Source organism: Propithecus coquereli, unplaced genomic scaffold (genome assembly GCF_000956105.1).
Source record: "Propithecus coquereli isolate 6110/MARCELLA unplaced genomic scaffold, Pcoq_1.0 Scaffold370, whole genome shotgun sequence".
Lineage (NCBI taxonomy): Eukaryota > Metazoa > Chordata > Mammalia > Primates > Indriidae > Propithecus > Propithecus coquereli.
In genome coordinates, this window is record NW_012149397.1 from 2765261 (window position 1) to 2786537 (window position 21277).

Here is a 21277-nt window from a genome sequence, read left to right on the forward strand (position 1 = left end):
TAGGTTGGCTGTTATCAAAATAACAGAAAATAACGAGTATTGAAGAGGTTGTGGAGAAGTTAAAATCCTTGCACTTTGCTGGTGGGAATGTAAAATGGTACAACTGCTATGGAAAAGAGTATGTGGTTCTTCAAAAAATTAAACATAGCATTACCATATGGTACAGCAATTCCACTTCTACGTATACGATTATACTTAAAAGAATTGAAAGCAAGTACATGAACAAGCATCTATACACCAACATTCACAGCAGTTTTATTCACAACAGACAAAAAGTGGGAACAACCCAAGTGTCCATCAACAGATGAATGTATAAACAATATGTATGTACATACAATGGAGTATTCAGCTTTAAAAAGAAAAGGAAATCTGATGCATGCTACAACATGGATAAACCTTGAGGACATTATACAAAGTGAAATAAGACAGAAAAAGGACATTCCACTTATATATGGTACCTAGGAGAGTCAAATTCATAGAAACAGAAAATAGAATAGTGGTACCAGGGGCCAGGAGGAGGAATGGATGGGGAGTTAGTGATTACTGGGTATGTTTCAATTTGGGATGATGAAAAAGTTCTGGAGGATAGTAGTGATGGTTGCAGAAAAATGTGACTTTTTTTGTCCATCCTAGTAATGTTATCACCAGCAAAGATCAGCTTATAGAAGTGCTCCATCCTCCATAGAAAAACAAACCAATTATACTTCTACACCAACCTGAAATGCACCTAGAGTCAAATTAGCCTTGGAAACGGGGGCTAGAGCTCACATTTTCTACTACCCAATCAAATGCATAAGGAATCAGCAATATTAGGTGATTCATTCATTACGACAACTACCAGCACACTCCCAATCATTATTGCATTTTACCAGTTGTAAAGCAGAGATATTTAACTGTTTACTTGTGATAAAATATAACAAAATCATGAGAACTCAAGGGACTGTAGTACAGGAACCACCCGTGTTTCTTTGTGCAGAAAATCCTAGGCTTGACACATTTTATTACCTCAACCAAATAGAATAAATACAATAGTAAAAAAGAACCTCACATAAAGGAGAGTTAGTATCAGTCCTAAAAATAATAGTCATGACCTATCTAGGCTTTCAAGGAAACCTGAACCTTGAAATATTATTTTATGTTGATTCTTTCAGAATTGGTTTTTGGGAGGACCATTGCTGTCAATAATTTGATGCCATCCAACTGAATAGGTCTTGAGAGATTACAATGAAGCCAAACATAATTCTAGCTTTGCCTGAATCAAACAAAGGGAATAAAAAGAAGTACTTTAAAGTACTCATATCACACTTAAGAAGCATTACTTCAGTGGAATCAGGCTTCAATATTTAAACTCAAAATGTAAAATAATTATGAAGTTGAATATACAGAGTCTGGCTCAGGAAATTAAGATCGTACCGCTACATGATAAATTTGCTACGATTATATTCTTTATTAACATTTATTGTTTTACTTCAAGTACCCTTGAAAGACTGATTTTTCAAAATGAGCATTTTAAAGTAAATTAGAAAATAATTATCTTCTTTTAAGATATTCCATAACATAAATTATTCACTGATTTGCAAGAAGGCACTCCTCCTCCCCTTATTCCAAATAATTGCAAATTCCAGAAGCCAATGAAAATATTTTCTACTGTTGGAAAACTTTAAGAATGTTATGGGTGAATCCCCAAATTAACACCAGCTTCATTTTCCATATATGTTTCAAGTCAATGACTTCAGACCTTACCTTGAAATGTTTAAATGTGCGTTTACGATACTCAAACCATTCCACAAAAAAATGTAGGCTTCGGAAAAACATGAACAGATCTCTTCTTTCTTCTGCTCTGTGGGAATAAAAGATTCTATGGGTAATAAATACGATGAAATAATACACCTAATCTAGCTTTATTTTTTATTTTTCATCTATCTTACACTAAAACTAAAAAAGTACTTGCTAGAGTTCTATATACTGAACCCTGCACTTATGTCCCTCCTGTGTGATTGCTAATACCAATTACTAACGGTATCTTCTCAGACTGAAATGCCCTTTTCCTCTCTTTTTTAAGTTTTTAAAGTCAGGTGGTTTTTTTGTTTTAATTTCAAAAAATGTATGGAGTATAAGTGTTTTTGTTACACAGATGAATTGCATCATGCTGAACTCAGGCCTTTCAATGTACCCGCCACCAAAATAGTGTACATTGTACCTGACAGGTAGATTTTTATCCCTCAATCCCCTCCAACCCTTGCCCCTTCTTAGTTTTCAATATCCATTACACCACTTTACAACCATATATATCCCTCATTTAGCTCCCACATATAAGTGAGAATATGTGGTATTTGTTTTCCCATTCTTGAGATATTTCAGTTAGGACGATGGTTTCCAGTTCCAACCAAGTTTCTGCAAAAGACCTTATTTCATTCCTTTTCATGGCTGAGTAGTATCCCATGGTATGTAGAGACCACATTTTCCTTAACCATTCATCAGTTGATAGGCACTTAGGGTGGGTTCCATATCTTTGCAATTGTGAATTGTGCTGTGATAAACATTTGGATGCAAGTGTATTCTTTGGGTAGATACCCAATAGTGGGATTGCTGAATTGAATGGTAGGTCTACTTTTAGTTCTCTGAGGAATCTCCATACTGCTTTCCATAGTAGTTGTACTAGTTTACATTCCCACCAACAGCGTATAAGTGCTTCCTTTTCACCACATCTGTGCCAATATCTGTTGTTTTTTGACTTTTTAATAATGGGGATTCTGACAGGGGTAAGGTGGTACCTCACTGTGGTTTTAATTTTCATTTCCCTCATAATTAGTGATATTGAGCATCTTTTCATAGGTTTTTTTGGCCATTTGTCTATCTTCATTTGAAAAGCTTCTGTTCATGTCTTTTGCTCACCTTTTGATGGGCTTGTGTGTTCTTTTTTATTGCTGATTTTTTTGAGTTCTTTATGGATTCTGGATATTAGCCCTTTGTCTGATGTATAGTTTATGAATATTTTCTTCCATTCTGTAGGTTGTCTATTTGCTCTGTTGATTATTTCCTTTGCTGTGCAGAAGGTATTTGATTTTCTTAAGTCCCATTTATCTATTTTTGTTGTTATATTTGCCCTTGGGATCTTAGTCATAAATTCTTTGCCAAGGCCAATGTCTAGAAGAGTTTTTCCTGTTTCCTTCTAGAAGTTTTATTGTTTCATGTGTTATGAGTTTACATATATACTTTGAAACGGCGCATTCTGATAAAGTTTAACTGAGGTAAGCCATCATTTTGTGACTTTTTTTTTTTTTGAGACAGGGTCTTTCTCTGTCATGCAGACTAGAGTACAGTGGCATCGTCATAGATCACTGCAACCTCAAACTTCTGAGCTCGAGTGATACTCCTGCCTCAGCCTCCCTAGTAGCTGGGACTATAGGCGTGCGCCATCACGCCTGGCTAATTTTTCCATTTTTTGTAGGAACAAGGTCTCGCTCTTGCTCAGAGCTGGTCTTGAACTCCTGCCCTCAAGCAATCTTCCTGCCTCGACCTCCCAAAGTGCTAGGATTACAGTATGAACCACCACGTCAGGTTGTGACCTTTTAATTGACTGTCTTAAGTGGAACACTTTTAAGACTGAAAAGGGGAGCTCTTTATCACATGCCAGATACAAACCAAGCGACAAGCAGGGCAACTGGGACATTTGCCCTTCATGCCCCAGAGCCAGGGAGATGGGGCCAGGACAGGGTTTGCTGCACACTCATCACACACGTGTCAGGTGCTGGCCTTATGCTTTACAAGCTCAGGACCTGGGTTAAAGGTCCAATCTGGCTGCTTCATGGAGACAGATGAGGGGACAGGAGTGAAAGGAGTCCCTTAAAAGGGATTGGTCCAGGAGAAACTGCCCCCCAAAATACCAGGATGTTAGTGCAAAAGAGGTAACAGAGACAGAAGGTAGGATCTATGGGACATGAGATGGACTGGATGTCAACTGGGAGGAACTATTAATAGCACTTGTCAGGAGTGGATCTGGGCCATCTCAGAGAATAATTGGCAACAGAACCCCTGCACAGATGTACATGGGCTCTGCACCTGAGAGATGAGGGCACCTGGTCATGGGTCAGCAGGGATTGCGGACACCAAGGGGAAGTTACAGATGAACATGTCTTACCCACACTATTCCACAGAAGACCTGCTTCATGAGGCTGACACAGCCTGCCTCACTGCCTTGTTCCCAGTCTCCTGCAGAAGTTTCAAGAAGGGTGATTTAAAGCAGTCCCAACCCCACAGGGTCAGTGGGAAACCTCAGAGTGCCATCCTTCACATCTCTTCCCTGCCCCACATGCCCTCAAACCTCACTTCTCCATCCTGGTGACCTCTCCAGGGGAGCCCCCTGTGCTCTCACAAGGCCCTGTCAGGACCCTCCCCAAATCCTGTGCCCACCTACACCCATCCCCCCACAGCCAGAGAGATCTCTGGAGCCACATCAGTGTCCCCTCCCGTCCCCTTCCTCATCTTCCTCTGAATCTATCTTCCTCCAAGTTGAGCTCTTGGGCCTTGATCCCACCTATTCTGCTGCCTGGACATTCCCTGACATTCCCTGCCACCTCCTGGCCTTCAAATCTCAGCAGACATGTCCCCTCCCAGTGGTCTGCAGCCACTCCGGCTGCCCTTGGCCCTGCTGTAAGAGTCTGCAGAGCACGTGTTACCCTTGTGTGTCCCTGGGACTTGAGTGTCCACCCGCCCCTCTCCAGGATGTGATCTCTGTGGTCCTTGGGCCTCCTAGGGCTGTTTTGCCATCACCGCCTCCGAAGCACTTGCCACCATACTAAAGACATGGCAGAAACTCAAAAGATACTCGTGGACGCTAGAGATGAGCAGGGATATAGCAACATCCACACTTTCGCTCCATAGAGCCACAGGTGCCGCCCAAGCTCCACAGTGGCCTGTCCCTTTTATGGCCTGCTCTGGCCTGCTCAGCTGAGTTGACTCCTCTGCATGGCCCAGGCCCTCTGGGTGCTGGTGACCAGTGCCCCAGCAGTGAAGGGGTGGACAGCAGGAGTGAGGGCAGGGGCAGGGTTGCAAGGCCCTGAACAGCTATGTCTTGGGCTCAGACCATACCCAGCCCCTTCCTGCTCCCTTCAGGCCTAGGCTAAGGGAAGCTGTCCCATGGCTAGGTCTGGGCCCCTCACCACCCCTTGTCCTTGCCCTTGGCCCTGCCCCAAGGCAGGGTCTGCAATGTCACCACAGTCTCTGGATCTGCATGCATGGGGTACAGAGTGTCCTGTTGAGTTTCTGTCCTGTCCCTGACGTAACCATCCTTTAGGGTACAGATAATGTAGGAGTCTTTGGAGTATGTACAAATTGAGTGTGCAGGACTTCTCCCTTCTCATTTATTTTAAAACCTTATTTCAATATTCCCAGCTATCTTTATTTTTACATTTTCCTCAGGTTTAACATAACAACTAAGACTGCCTGTGTCTGCACTGTGGTGCAGGGGGTGTGTGAGAGAGAGAGAGAGAGTGTGTGTTTGCCATCAAGGGAAAACTGATTTTTGACTGCATATATTTTTAAAATGCTTAAATAAAAATTACTAAATATCCTTAAAAAAAAAAAAAAACAAGGTTTTATTTTTAAAAAGTACAAAGTAAGAATAGTTGCAAAATATCAACCTCCCTCAATTATTCTACAAACAGTGAGATTAAAGTAATAAAAATATGATGGACTTTAAATGGTGTGGCAGTAGTGTCTATGACACTATTTTTGCATTGTTATTTACAACCAAACTTTATTCAGGTAAATTATACTGTTTTCTAATAACCATTCACAGCGCACAGAAATGGACTTTGCTTTAAACGACCCTATCCATGTCAAACTTCACTGATGTTTACGTAAGCGGGGCCCTTTATCTAAATCAAAACACAATACTTATACCACGTACTTCTACAGGGTCCAGACGTGTGGAAACGCAGTATGCATAGGAATTAAACAATCTATATTTGAAAAATACTACTTTACAATTATGCTATCAAACTTTATTAAGAATAATTTCAATATGAATTAAGGAACTTAACTAAAAAGAGTTCAATGAAAGTTTCCCTCAGAGGGAGAAGCACCTGCTGATGTTCTGCTGAAGCTGCTGCCTTCAGGATCGGGCTGCAGGGGAAGCACAATCAAACCAGAAGGTCGCCCTGGACCCCTGAGCACTCACAGAGGCGACCCTCCTCCCTCCTGGGGGAGCTGATGGCCCACGGTCCCTCTGGTACCTCCAGGCCCCTGTGGGCTGTGGGTGGAGCCCCAGCAGCAAAAGGGCCACTTGGGAAAGGCTGGAACGTGGCCTCAAGGGCAGCCAGCTTCTGCCTGTTGTAGTTGCTTTCTCTCCTGAGCAACTTGACGTCACACTGAGCGGACACAGTGGCCATCTAGCTGTCCTGCACTCTACGCTCATGGAAGAGGATGTCCCTCTGATAAAAGGAAGTGGGTGTCTCCAATTCCTGGGCCACGTCCTCAGCCATCTTCTTGTAGATGTGTTTTGTCTGCCGAGCGAGGTTTACCATTACTGACATGGTAGCGAGTCTCTTCTGCATCTCCGAGCAGTGGACTTCCTCCTCCGTCAATTTCCTCTCAAGTCCCATCACATGTTCTTGCTCCAAAGCAGGTAGCGTTTGCAGTTTCAGCTCAAGCTCCTGGAGCTCCCTGTCGAGCCGCACATTGTCTTCCTGCAGAGAGGCCTCCTGGGCTTGCAGGGTTTCAATTTGTTCTTCCAGTTCTTCCCTCCTTTTGGTTTCTTCGCAGTTGTCCGGCTACTTCTCCAATCTCCTCTTTAGGACTTTCCAAGCATGCAGTTAAGTCACCATGGTCACTGAAACTGTTCGGAGAGACTTCTGGTGGAGACACTGGGTGATCGGACTGTCCTGCTTCCTTGTTTCCCTCCACCTCCATGTCCCCGTCCTCCGGATGGTCACTCACAGGGCTGGGCAGCTGCAGGGGGCTGAGCAAGGTGTGGGCCAGGGATGACCGTTGCCTCACTCGACCACTCTCGGCCTGGATCCTTACTGCCTTTGCACTCTCCAGCCTTCCCTTCTTCCCCTTGTCCTGGACTTGCTGGGACCATTCTTCACACTGCTGCTGAAGGTCCCTGTAGTCATCCAAACCTGCCACGGTCCTCTTCTGAAGATCTCCATCGTCCTGTGACGGGACTGAGAAGTGTTGTGTGTCCAGCACCTGGGGAAGTTCAGGAGGCTGGCTTTTCTCTCCTTCGTTAAGCAAGTCAGCCATGCTCTGTAAGGAATATGTATTCGTTCCATTTAGAGCTGCCAAGCAGAAGGTTTGGAGCCATAGAGGACTGTCCTCCACCATGGTTGATGAGGGGCCAGCGTCAGCCTTTGGCATTGGCCAGTCTTGGCTCGGGCTTTTGGGTCCACCTTACCGCAGGCTGAACCCCTTTTGGCCAGCTTTTCCCCTCGTCTTCCTGAGATGCCTCTCCTCACTATAAAGACCACCAGAGCAGTGCACGCCAGGACTTGCCCAGAGAACCGCAGGGCTCCTGGCATTTGCTCCAGGCTTTTGAACATCACCACCAGAACAGCCCACAGCTGGTCCAAGAGCAGTTGTGGAGACATTTTGGGTGCGGGTAGCAGGCCCTTCATGGCTCCACAGCTCTGCCTCTGCTTGCTGAGGCCTGTGAGCCACAACTGACCTCAGGAGGCCCTAGGGATTGTTCTGTCACTAACACAAACAAGTGCCAGGCAACCATGGCAGAGCATCCCTTGGGGTGGGGGAAGAGAAGCCACCCATGTTCTAAGAAACTGTGTCCCTCACTTTGCTCCACAAATAGAAAGTGACATTACTTATGTAGTGTCTTGAGGGAGGTGGAAAGAGCTCATAGCAGCCCATAGCTCGGGACAACCCAGGCCCCATCTGGTCCTACAGCACAGCCAGAGGGTCAGAACTGGGCCATACCACAGCTCCATGTCTGCACACGATCCTGTCAGGGCAGCGTGGTGGCCCCGTCCCTGGGGGAGGCCCATTATCCTGATTTCCAGGTTCCTTCTGCTGCAAGGAAGCCTGGTCTTGCCTCTCAAGGGCCCAGGGACTGGCCTCCTCTGAGGCTCCCTCTCTCCTTTTGTTTGGTCAGTGCCCACACACAGAGCCACAGGAATCAAGGGTCTCAACAGAGGTGTTAAACAAGACACTGGGATTTCAAACATAAGAACTCGGGAAAAATCAATTCTAAGGAGTAGGGTTTTTAAGAATTTTCTGCGGGTCCATTGTCCCCTCTATCAATCCAAGTATCCTGGATGTGGCGACTCAGCTCTGAGGGGACACAGTGACCCAGGCCCCTTCCCTTGGGTGGTCCTGCCATCCATAGCTCATGCCTTGCCAGGTGGACCTGGGAACAGTCTCCAAACTCATCCTCAGAAATCTGCCTCTGTAGAGGGCAGGTCTGTTGGAGACCTCAATTCACGACCTTATACTATGTTAAACTGCATCTCACTCTCATATATCTCTATGTCCCACCGGCTCAGGGCCCCCTTGCTTATCCCTTGGAAATCCTCGTGAGGGGACAGCCCTCAAAATCTTTACTCAGAGGGGTATGGTAGAAACATAGCCCAAGCCAGTCTAGGGGCCTGAGGGCACCAGGGCTCAGGCTAGAGGAGGCCCATGGATGGAGAGAAAAGAGAATCTGACACCATGGTGGTCAGGGAGGAGGTGGCTAAAGGGGAATCGTTTCTGTCTGTATTTTTAAGTACAGTATATTTTTTAGATCAGTTTCAGGTTTTAAAAAATTGATTAGAACATACGGACCATTCACATGCACCCCTTTCCTCTGGTCACAGTGGCCCTGTGATGGAGTAGTGTGGGACTTTTGTTACAACTGATGCACCAATCCTGAGGCATCGTTATCTATACCTAAAGTCCACAGTTGCAGTAGGACTACTCCTCGTATTGTACACAGGCATACCTCGGAGATAATGGGAGTTTAGTTCCAGATCACTACTATATATCAAATACTGCATTAAGTGAGTCTCATGAATATGTTGGTTTCCCCATGCATACAAAAGTTATGTCTACACTATACTGGAGTCTGTTAAATATTCAATACCATTATGTCTAAAAAACAAAGTATATACCTTAATTTAAAAACTTTATTCCTAAAACATATTAATGATCATCTTAGCCTTCAGCAAGTTGTAATCTTTTTGCTGGTGGAGGGTGTTGCCTCAGTGTTGATGGCTGCTGACTGATCAGCGTAGTGGTAGCTGAAGGTTGGGGCGGCTGTGTCAGTTTCTGAAAATAGAACAACTCTGATGTTTGTCACTTCAATTGACTTTTATTTTCCTGACAGATTTCTCTGTAGCATGTGATACTGTTTGACAGCATTTTACCCATGGTAGAACTTTCAAAATTAGAATTAATCTCGTCAAATGCTGCCACTGCTTTATCAACTATGATTATGAAATATTCTAAATCTTTTACTGTCATTTCAACAAAGTTCACACCATCTTCACTGGGAGTAGATTCCATCTCAAAATACCACTTTCTTTGCTTATCCATAAAAAACAAATGCTCATCTATTCAAGTTTGACCATGAGACTGCAGCCATTCAGTCACATCTTCAGACTTCACTTCTAATTTCAGTTCTCTGCCTATTTCCATCACATCTGCAGTTACTTCCTCCACTGAATTCTTGAACCCCTCAAAGTTATCCTTGAGGGCTGGGAACAACTACTTCCAGACTCCTTTTAATGTTGATATTGTGACTCCCTTGCATGACTCACAGATGTTCTTACTAGCATCTAGAATGGTGAATCCTTTCCAGAAAGGCTGCCATTGACTTTACCCACATCCATCAGAGGAATCATTATATTATCTATGGCAACTATGGCCTCATGAAAAGTATTTGTTTTATAATGAAACTTGAAGTCAAATTACTCCTTGATCCCCCAGGCTACAGAATAGATATTATCTTAGCAGTCATGAAAACATCATTAATTTCCATCAGAGCTCTTGGGTGACCATGTACATTGCCAATGAGCCGTAATATTTTGAAAGGAACCTCTTTTTCTGAGCAGCAGGTTGCACCAGTGGGTTTAAAATATTCAGTAGGCCTTGTGTGGTGGCTCATGCATGTAATCCTAGCACTCTGGGAGGCTTGAGGCAGGAGCACTGCTTGAGGGCAGGAGTTTGAGACCAGCCTGAGCAAGAGACCCCGTCTCTACTAAAAATGGAGAAAGTAGCTGCGTGTCATGGCTTGCACCTGTAATCTCACCTACTTGGGAAGCTGAGCCAGGAGGATCACTTGAGCCCAGGAATTTGAGGTAGTAGTGAGCTGGGATTATGCCACTGCACTCTACCTGAGGCGACAGAGTGAGACTCTGTCTCAAAAGTAAAAAATTAAAAATAAATAAATAAATAACTCAGTAAACTATGTTATAAACAGATGTGATGTCATCTAGGCTTTATTGTTCCATCTATAGGACACAAGTAGAGTAGATTTAGCATAATTCTTAAGGGCCCTAGGATCATTGGAATGGTAAAGGAGCAGTGGCTTCAACTTAAAGTCACCAGCTGCATTAGTTCCTAACAGAGAGGCAGACTGTTCTTTGAAGCTTTGAAGCCAGACATTGACTTCCGCTGTCTAGCTATGCAAGTCCTGATGACATCTTCTTCCAACATAAGTTGGCTTCCTATACACTGAAAATGTATTGTGTAGTGTAGCCACCTTCATCTTTTATCTCAATCAGATTTCTGGATAACTTGCTGCATCTCCTACATTAGCTCTTGCTGCTTCACCTTGCACTTTTACCTTGTGGAGACAGCTCGTTCCCTAAACCTCATGAACCAACCTCTGGTAGCTTCAAACTTTTCTTCTGTAGCTTCCTTACCTGTCAGCCTTCATAAAGTTGAAGAAAGTTAGGGCCTTGCTCTGGATTAGGCTTTGGCTTAAGGGAATATTGTGGCTGGTTAGATATTCTATACAGACTACTAAAATTTTTTCCATATCTTGATATCTTATATCCATAAGACTGTTTGACTTTCTTATCATTTGTGTGTTCACTGGGATAGCACTTTTAATTTTCTTCAAGAACATTTCCTTTGCATTCACAATGTGGCTAAAGTGATTTATAGATTCAATATAATTGCCATCAAAATACCACTATCATTTTTCACAGATCTAGAAAAAATAATCCTGAACTTAATGTGGAACCAAAAAACAGCATGAATAACCACAAGCCTATAGTAATCAAAACAGCATGGTACTCGTAGAAAGGCAGACACATAGACCAATGGAACAGAATAGAGAACCCAGAAATAAAACCATATAGCTACGATCAACTGATTTTTGACAAAGCAGACAAAGACATACACTGGGGAGAAGATACTCTATTCAATAAACGGTGCTGGGAAAACTGGATAACCACATGCAGAAGAATGAAACCGGATCCCTCTCTCTCACCATACATAAAAATTAACTTAAATGGATTAAGGACTTAAATGTTAAGACTGAAGACCGTAAAAATTCCAGTAGAAAATGTGGGAAAAACTCTTCTAGACATTGGCCTAGGCAACGAATTTATGACTAAGGCCCCAAAAGCAAATACAGCAACAACAAAAATAAATAAATGAGACTTAATTAAACTAAAAAGGTTCTGCACAGCAAAGGAAATAATGAACAGTGTAAACAGACAACCTACAGAATCAGAGAAAATATTCACAGACTACATATCCTACAAAGGGCTATTACCTAGAATCTACAAAGAACTCATTTTCAAATGTTTAAATCTACCCAACATTCAAATTGCTCAAGTGCCACATTCTCCTTAAAGCGTATTTGAGGACTATAGTATAATAAAGAATAATAAAAAATAAAGAGTATTTATGCGCCAGTTTCTGGTACAGAGCTTCAAAATCCTTGGAACTTCCTGAGTGATAGGAGTGTCTTTCTTATGAGGGCTGTCTGAAAAGTATCCAGGCATGTAATACGAAAAATAGTATTAACGATGGCTGGATATTTTCCAGACAGCCCTCGTATGCTGATGAGATGTTTCATAGTGGTGCCTAGATACCTTCAAGCTGGGAGCTGTCAATCAGAAAGACCAACCATGTCATTAGAGCATTGGAACTTTGAGTGTGCAAGATCTTCAGGAGGAGAGGGTTGCTGGAAATTGAGCTTAATCATGTGGCCAGTGATTTAAAAAATCATGCCTACGTAGTGAAGCCCCAATAAAAACTCTGGACACCAGAGTTCAGGGGAGCTTCCTCATTGATGAATACACTGATGTGCTGGGAGGGTGATATGCCTGGATTCCACAAGGAATCTCTGTGTCTCCCCCAATTCCAGACCTTGGTCTATGCATTGCTTCCATTTGGCTGTTTCTGGATTGTATCCTTCATAATAAAATGGTAATTGTAAGCATAGTACTTTCAGTAAGTTCTGTGAGTAGTTCTAGAGAATTATTGAACCTGAGAGTGTTGCAGGAACTCCCAAATTTATAGCCAGTTAGCTATAAGTGCAGGTGTACCCCGACACTTGCAGCTGGCATCTAAAGTGGACGCGGTCTTGTGGAGAACTCTGCACATAACCTGTGGGGTCTGTTAGTATAGGAACTGAATTGAACTGCAGGATATTCAGTTGGTGTCAGAGAACTACTGTCAGAACAATGACCTCACCACCTATTCCCTAACAGCTAGAAACAATCTCATTCCTTTGCCTACGTGTTCTCACAGAATGTATCTTAATTCTCTTAATATTATACCTATTTTAATACTACCAGCCACATACACAATAAGCAACTTGAGGACAAGAACCATGTGTCATTTAATCATTGATTCAGTAAATTGACTGTGGAAGGTGAGTTCCTATTCTAGTCATGAGAAGAGTAAAGCACATCTCATCCAAACGCTTCCATTAACTACAACTTAAAACCATGGACACCTAAGGCAAACATCAGAAACTCTGAAATGTGGACAGAAGAAAGCAGAAAGGTAAAGTCTTCAGAAATCAAGGGAGGACCTGGAGATGAATTCCCTGTGGTTGGTTTTACTTCCTGTATATCCCAGTCTGGACACTAGAGCAGTGTGCAACCCAGAATTACCAAAGAGTTCAGTTAAAAAAAAAAAAAGCCCAGGGTAAGACCACACCCTTTATCCAGTGGAGATCATGCAAGATGAGACAAAGGAGGCCCTCCAAAAGGAAACCTTAATGCCAAAGAGGAGCTGTGCCCCTTTTGCTCCCAATTAGGTACTTTTGTCACAGACGCTGGGGTGTGAAGCCTGTTACCTGGCATTGCCAGCAATGAACAAAAGAAGGCAAAGTAGTGCTCTCACCTCCCAATTGGGTGCTGCTACTGGAAAGACTGTGGAAGGAAGCTCTGTCAGCTGGCCCTACCTGACACCCAGCAAACACATGCAAAGAAGGGGTGCCATTCTTGTTCTCTACCAGTATGGCTGCTGTGCACACAGTGGGATGCACCATTAACTTTCTGAAACATACTCTAAGTCAGCAGTCCCCAACCTTTTTGGCACCAGGGACCGGTTTCATGGAAGACAGTTTTTCCACAGACTGGGGTGGTAGGGTAGTGGGGTGTGGTGGTTGGGGTCGGGGTGGGGGTGATACAGAGCTTAAGTGGTGATGCGTGGCTCATTTCCTAATAGACCACAGACAGGTACCAGGCCACGGCTCGGGGGTTGGGGACCGTAGCTCTAAGTTATCACAAGAAGAGAAGCGGGAGAATCAGAGAGGAAAAAACTTGTAGAAAGGGATACTTTACAACTGTTTATGAAGTCCTGGGATCACTACCAAACGGCCCATACACAAAACTAACTAGAATCTACAAAGCAAAAATACTGAGAACTGAACTCTGGTTTATGGTGTAGAATACTGCCCAGAATTCACATGGGCCTCCGGGTAGTACATTTGAACTACAGAGTACAGTGAGCCAGTACCTGCTTTTGAAAAAAATTTACTGATAGGGAGAACAACAAAAATGGCGAAGTATGGAGCACAAGGGGACATGCCACCTCAGAAACACTGAAAACACTTGTATAGCTATCTACACATCCTTCCTAATCATCCTTCCTGCAACTTGGGAAGAGAGTAAACAGCTTACAACAACGAAGCACACACTTAATTAGGAAAAAGACACCTGAAAAAAGGGTAGGAGTGCTTTGTGATTTAGTGTTTTAATTTACTCTTGCCACACTCCCCACCTGGCCATAGTAGCAAACTAAAAGACGGCATGCCAGTTTACTGGTATGAGAACCTGGACCTGACAATAATAACAGAGACCTTGTTCCTAAGGAATTGCTTTGATTTGTCTGTCAGTTCCCTGAGGACTAACTCAAGGGGCCTGATTGTATTGCACCTAAGTCAGAACTTTCTTGTAGTGAAGACGCATCTACAAAGAGGACATTTATCAAAAATACTGAAAGGCAAATGAACAAGTAGCAGCTATCTAGGATAAAATAAGAATTGGGGCCAACAACAGATGTGCTGAAAGCCAAGGGAGAATAGAGTGGGAGTGAGAATCTTCGGGAAATAAGGACTTGGAAAGGGGCTCGCTATACCAGGAAATGAGAAAACCACATGAATATCTAGTGCAGGATGCATGCTCAAAATAGATCTGAAAAGAGCATAAACTCTCAACCTCTGGTGGATCTTTAGGCTAAAAACAAGGCTAAGGCAGGGTTGTGAAAAACCTGGTTAAGCACTGAAGTAGTGTCCCAATACAAAGCCAAAATGCACAGATGGAAAGATTATTTTTTCTTTTTGCACGTAATATGCAAAATGTACAGTACTCAACAAAATAATAAAAAATTAAGCATTCAAAGAAATAAGAAAATATGGCCACTCCCAGGAAAAAAGAAATTAACAGAAACTATCCCTGAGGAAATAGAGACGGTGGAATTACTTGCCAAAGACTTTAAATCAACTGTCTTATTAAATATGTTCAAAAAACTCAGGAACCAAGAAAACAATGTGTGCAACATACCGGGAATATCAATAAAGACAAAAAAAAAAAGAAATAGAAATTTTAGAATTGAAAGATACAGTAACTGAAATCATATATTCATGAAAGGGGCTCAATAGCAGATTTAAGGAGTCACAAGAATAAGCAAAAATGAATATAAGCCAAGTGAAATTATTGAGTCTAAGAAGCAGGAAGAAAAATGAATGAAGAAAAATAAATGGAGCCCAAGAGACTTGTGGGACACCAAAAAGAATATTAATGTACACACAGTGGAGGTCATAGAAGCAGTGTTCAGAGAAAAAAGGGCTGAAAGTATATCTTGAGAAATAATAGGCGACATCCCTCCAATTGGATGAAAAAGTTAATATACAAATCTGACAAGCTCACAAACTGAAAGTAGGATAAACTCAAAGAGATACACACCAAGACACATTATATCCAATCCGTTACATGGAAAGATAAGGACAGAATCCGGAGACTGGCAAGAAAGAAATGACTTGTTACACAAGAAATCATTAGCAAGATTAACAGCTGATTTAGTATCAGAAACCATGGAGGCCAGAAGGCAATATGATGACATTTAAAGAGCTGAAAAAAAAAAGAATGTCAACCAAGAAGTCTATTTCCAGTAAAACTATTTCTCAAGAATTAAGGAGAAATTAAGACATTCCCTGATTAAAGAAAGCTGAGGTTGTCTATTATTGGTAGACTTGAACTAAAAATAATGTAAGAGAAAATCCTTCAGGCCGAAAGAAAAAACACTGGACAGTAACTCAAAGCCATACAAACAAATAATATTTACAGCTGGGTGCCATGGCTCAGGCCTATTATCCCAACACTTCGGGAGGCCAAGGTAGAAGGATCACTGGAGGCCAGGAGTTCAAGACCAGCCTGCCCTGAGCAACATAGCGAGACCCCATCTCTATGAAGAATTTAAAAAATTACAGAATGAACAATATTTGATAGCACAACAAAGTGACTATAATCAACAATAAGTTAGGATATACCTTAAAATAACTAAAAGAGTGGAACTGGAAGTTCCTAACACAAAGAAATGATAAATGCCTGAGGCGATGGCTACCCCAATTATCCTGATTTGATTAATTCACATTGTATGCCAGTATGGAAATACTACACGTACCCTACAAAGATATATAACTATTACATACCCATAATAATTAAAAATAAAAAATTTTGAAAAAAGAAAATTAGTCGGGCACGGTGGTGTGTGCCTGTAGTTTGAGCTACTCAGGAAACTAAGGCAAGAGGATTGCTTGAGCCCAGGAGGTTAAGGCTGCAGTGAGCTAAGATCACAGCACTGCACTCCAGCCTGGGTGACAGGCAAGATCCTGACTCCAAAAGCAACAACAAAAAAGAAGACTGGTTACATAAGTAAATAATAAAGACAGTATCATTGTATTTTGACTTATAATCCCTCTTTTTCCTACATGATTTAAACGACAAATACATAAAACAATAATTACAAATCTATGTTAATGGGCACATAATATATAAAGATGTCATTCGTGACAATAACAATATAAAGGGGGAAGGACAGAGATATAAGGAAGCGGGGTTTTTGTATATTATTAAAGGTACGTTGATATTAATTCAAACTAGGTTATAATAAGTTTAAGATGTTAATTGTTTTCCATAAAGTAACCACAAAGAGAATAACTAAAAAATAGATAAGGAAATGAGAAAAGAATCAAAACGGTACACTACAACATCAATTAAACACAAAAGGAGGAGTAAAAAAAGATATGCAGAAAGTAAATAGCAAATGGCAGAAATAAATACTTCCTCATCAGTAATTACTTTAAAGATAAATGATTTGAACTCACCAATCAAATGGCAGTGATCGGCAGAACAATTTTTTTTAGATCATCTGTATGCTGTGTTTATATATATGGCTCACCTGAGCCATATATATAAAGACATTAAAAATTAAAGGATTGAAAACAATATACCATGCAAATAGTAACCAAAAGAGATCTGGGGTATCTATTCTATCATCACACAAAAAATAGACTTTGAGTCAAAACTGTAATAAGAGGCAAAGAATTACATTATATATTGAAAAAAGGGTCAATTCACCATGAAGATGTAGCAATCATAAACAATAACACACCTAGCAACAGACACCAAAATACATGAAGCATAATTTGATAGAATGAAAGGGAGAAATAGTACAATATAGTTGAACACTTTAACATCCGATTTTCAATGATGAACAGAACAACTAAACAGATCAATAAGAAAATAGAGGATCTTAACAATACTATGAACCATTAGACCCAACAGACACACAGAACATACCACTCAACAACAGTAGAATACACATTGTTCTCAAATGAACATGATATCTTCTCCAGAATAAACCATGTTATTAAGCCACAAGTCTCAACAAATTTTAAAAAACTGAAATCAAAGAAAGTATCTTTTCTAACCACAATAGAAGTACAAATCAACACAGAAGAAAAATTTGTGAATTTAGAAAATTCACAACTATGTAGAAATTAGACAACACACAACACACCCTTAAACAACCAGTAGGTCAAAGAAAATCATAAGGGAAATTAGAAAATACTTTGAATGCAAATATAACATACCAAAACTCTTAAGCAGAGAATAAGCAGTACAAAGAGAGAAATTTATAACTATAAACAGTCAACACTGAAAAAGAATACAGCATTAGATTATTGATATTATGTCTCATATCAATAATCTAATTTTATGCTTAAGGAAATAGAAAAACAAGAGCAAACTAAACCCAAAGCTAGAAGGAAGAAAACAGTAAAACATTATAATGGATATAAATAAAATAGAAAATAAAAAAACAAACTCATCCAAAAGTTGATTCTTCGAAAAAATTAAAATTGGCAACAATTTTAGGTAGCTGGGCTAAGAAAAAAGAGAGAAGATTCAAATTACCAAGATCAGAAATGAAAGTGGGGATATTACTACTGATCCTACAGAAATAAAAAGGATCATAAGAGAATACTATGGACAAATGTACATCAACAAATTAGATAACTTGGGTGAATAGACAAATTCTTAATAACAACTAAAACTGACTAAAGAAGAAAGAAAATCTGAATAAATCTACAATAAGACACAGAATCGATAATTAAAACTTCCCAACAAAGAAATGCAAAGGACCAGTTTGCTTCACTGGTGAATTCCAGCAAATGTTCATGGTAGCAGTAACTTTAACGTCAGTCATTGTCAAACTCTTTAAAAAAAAAAAAAAAAAAGGGGGGGGTATGGGCATCTTTTTCTCATTTTATGAAGCCAGCATTATCCTGATACAAAAGCTAGACAAAGACATAAGAGAAGAAAACTGCAGACTGATGCCCCTTATAAACACAGATATAAAAATCCTCAACAAAATAATAGCAAACAAATGCAAAAACATATTTAAAAAATTATACATCATGACAAAGTGAGATTTGTCCCAGGAATGCAATACTGGCTCAACTTCAGAAAATCAATGTAATATACAATAGTAACAAAATGAAGGCAAGAGACCACCTGATCTCCTCAATTGATGAAGAAAAAACTCTTGACAAAAATCCAGTACACTTTCATGATTAAAAAAAAAACTCAGTACATTAGGAATAAAACAGAACTTTCTCAAAATGATAAAGGACAGCTAACATTATGAAAAACCCAAGCTAACATTATTATTACTGGTGAAAGGCTGACGGCTTTCCTCCTCAGAACAAAAACAAGACAAAAACGCCCACTTTTGCCCTTTCTATTCAACAATGTGCTGGAAGTTCTAGTCAGAGAAATTAGGAAAGAAACGAAAGGTATCCAAATTGGAAAGGAAGAAGGAAAACTATATCTATTGGCTGATGCCAAGATGTTACATGTAGAATATCCTAAAGAACTTACAGAAAATTATTAAAGCTAATAAACAAATTCAGAAAAACTGCAGGATTGAAGAGGAACACACTACTAGAAATAAAATCACATTTCTACAAATGACCAATGTAAACATATTTAATAAGACAACTCCAAAAAGAATAAAATACATAAGAATAAATATATCAAGGAGGTACACGTTTGTGCACTGAAAACTAAAAAACACTGCTGAAAGAAATTAAAAGTATACCTACATATATGGAAAGACCATCCATGTGTGTTCATGGTCAGAAGACCTAATATTGTTAAGATGGCAATACACCCCAAAGTGGTCTACAGATTCAATGCACTCTCTACCAAAATCTCAATTACCTTTTTTGCAGACACAGAAAAGCCAATCCTAAAATTCATATGGTAACCACTATTCTACTTTCTACTTGTATAAGATCAACTCTTTTTGATAGAGAGGAGAGGATGGGGAGACCATTAGTCAATGGGTACAAAGTTACAATTAGACTAGAGGATAATTTCTGTGATTTTACTACACAGTAGGGTGACTGAGGTTAACAGTAAGATATTGTATATTACAAAATAGCTAGAAGAAAGGTTTTTGAATTTTCTCACCACAAAGAAATGATAAATACGTAAGATGATAAATATGTTAACTACCCTGATTTGATCATTACACAATATATACACATCCCAAAACATCAAATTTTACAATTAAAAATATAAATATATACAATTATACTGTGTCAATTAAAAAATAAAAATAGGGGCATGAACTCTCAATGTGGGAAAGATCTGGGACCCAGCAGTGTCGGAACTGGGGCATTGCAGAAACTCAGGCTGTCAATGTTGGGACAGGGGAATGAGCCAGCACTCTCACAGCCAATGATAGGACTTGAGTGAGGCCTGGACACAATCCCTGAAAACTAACAGGTAGCTGCCAGGAAACTGTGGGACGGAACTGCTCCAGGGAGGGTGCTCACGGTGGGTCCCACATCCATTCTGAGATCTAAGTAACAATAGTAAGGCACTGTTTTCAAAACTAGCCTCCGAAAAACAGCATGCTGTCCTGGGACTCAGCTGCACCAGGTCAGGGGTGTTAGAGAAACTTGGGCAGTTATTGCTGGGACAGATGAGCAAACCAGAAGCACTCTCACAAATGGGGCTAGGAAGTAAACAAGGCCTGGGCAGCAGCAGTCAGTGCCAAAAAGCAACCACTGATGAAATCTGAGAAGGGGATGAAAGCAGGGCATGGGCTCCCGTAGACAAGGTAGGGGGGTGAGCTCTGTCGGGACTGGAGTATGAAGAGGACACATGTTGCCCACCAGCCGGCACAGACTGTGGCTATTGAGGGTGGCCTTAACCTTTCTAGTAGCGAGGCCTCACCACAGCTGCCACTACCCTTCATCCGATCACTCACCTGGGGCCTAAGGATCACCCATGCCTACCTACCCACCACAGCTGGTACCTACTCTCAATGTTGGGGGACCTGAGCACATATATACCCAGCCCAGATTATCTCCCTTCTCCGAGACAGAGCACATTTCCCACAGTCCAAAGGATTGCCCAACACAATCCACCGCCTCGGCCACCTAAGCACTCCTCCCAGGGGCCTGAGGTTGGGCCAAAAATCCTGGTCACTACCACCTCAGCTGGCACTTACCTGAATATGCCACATATGGGCCTGGAAAATAGCCTGCCCAGACCATTAAAGCCATCACCAACATCGATGTACACCACTTAGAAGTCAGAGAGTCACGCTTCCATTGCTACTCCCATTGCTTGTGCCATACTGGCTGCCCAGGGGCCCAAGAAAAATCCTGGTCCACCAATTTCACTATTGGCATCTGAGCAAGCCACTTAGAGGCCCAAGAATCAATCCACCAGTAATGGCCAACACAAGTGCCAGTGTGCACTGCCATGGCATACAAAGATAGGCATGCTCAGCCCATCGCTGTTAGCACTGGTGCATGAAGACCGGCCCAGCTGGTATCCCAGACCCCAGCAAAAATTTACCGCAGCCTCCACTAATAACCCACTGAGGAAATCACAGATACCACTGAGGCTATTTACAGCCAAAGAAATCATACAGAGACTATACTACTACATGTGCCCAGAATCAAAGCCAAAGTACCCTATTCAACCAACACCATAGCTACACTTTCAGAGAAAAGTCGTCCCCTAGGAAAGTAAATTCAAAAACAGGAAAAAGTGACTGTTACAAAAGATGCGCAGATATCAACGTAAGGCAACGTTAAATGTGGAAAAGAAAATATGACACCTCCAAAGAAACAAAATAATTGTTCAGTAATAGATCTTAATCAAAAAGAAAATTTTAAAATCCAAGATAAAGAACTTGAAATATTAATTTTAAAGCAGCTCAGTCAGATACACTAGAATATTGAAAAACTGAAAATACTGAAAATTTATTTGTATAAATAAATCAGAAAAAT

The 21277-nt window shown here is 41.1% G+C and overlaps 1 protein-coding gene across 2 annotated transcripts in view; it reads right to left on the reverse strand.

The window, feature by feature from the left end:
- The window catches only part of CENPP (centromere protein P), a 236502-nt gene that overhangs the window by 174345 nt on the left and 40880 nt on the right, over positions 1–21277 (reverse strand). For both annotated transcript variants that reach the window (XM_012651835.1, XM_012651834.1), the window contains one exon: positions 1744–1840. In XM_012651835.1, the coding sequence (XP_012507289.1) occupies positions 1744–1840 (97 nt within the window). The remainder of the gene's footprint in view (positions 1–1743; positions 1841–21277) is intronic.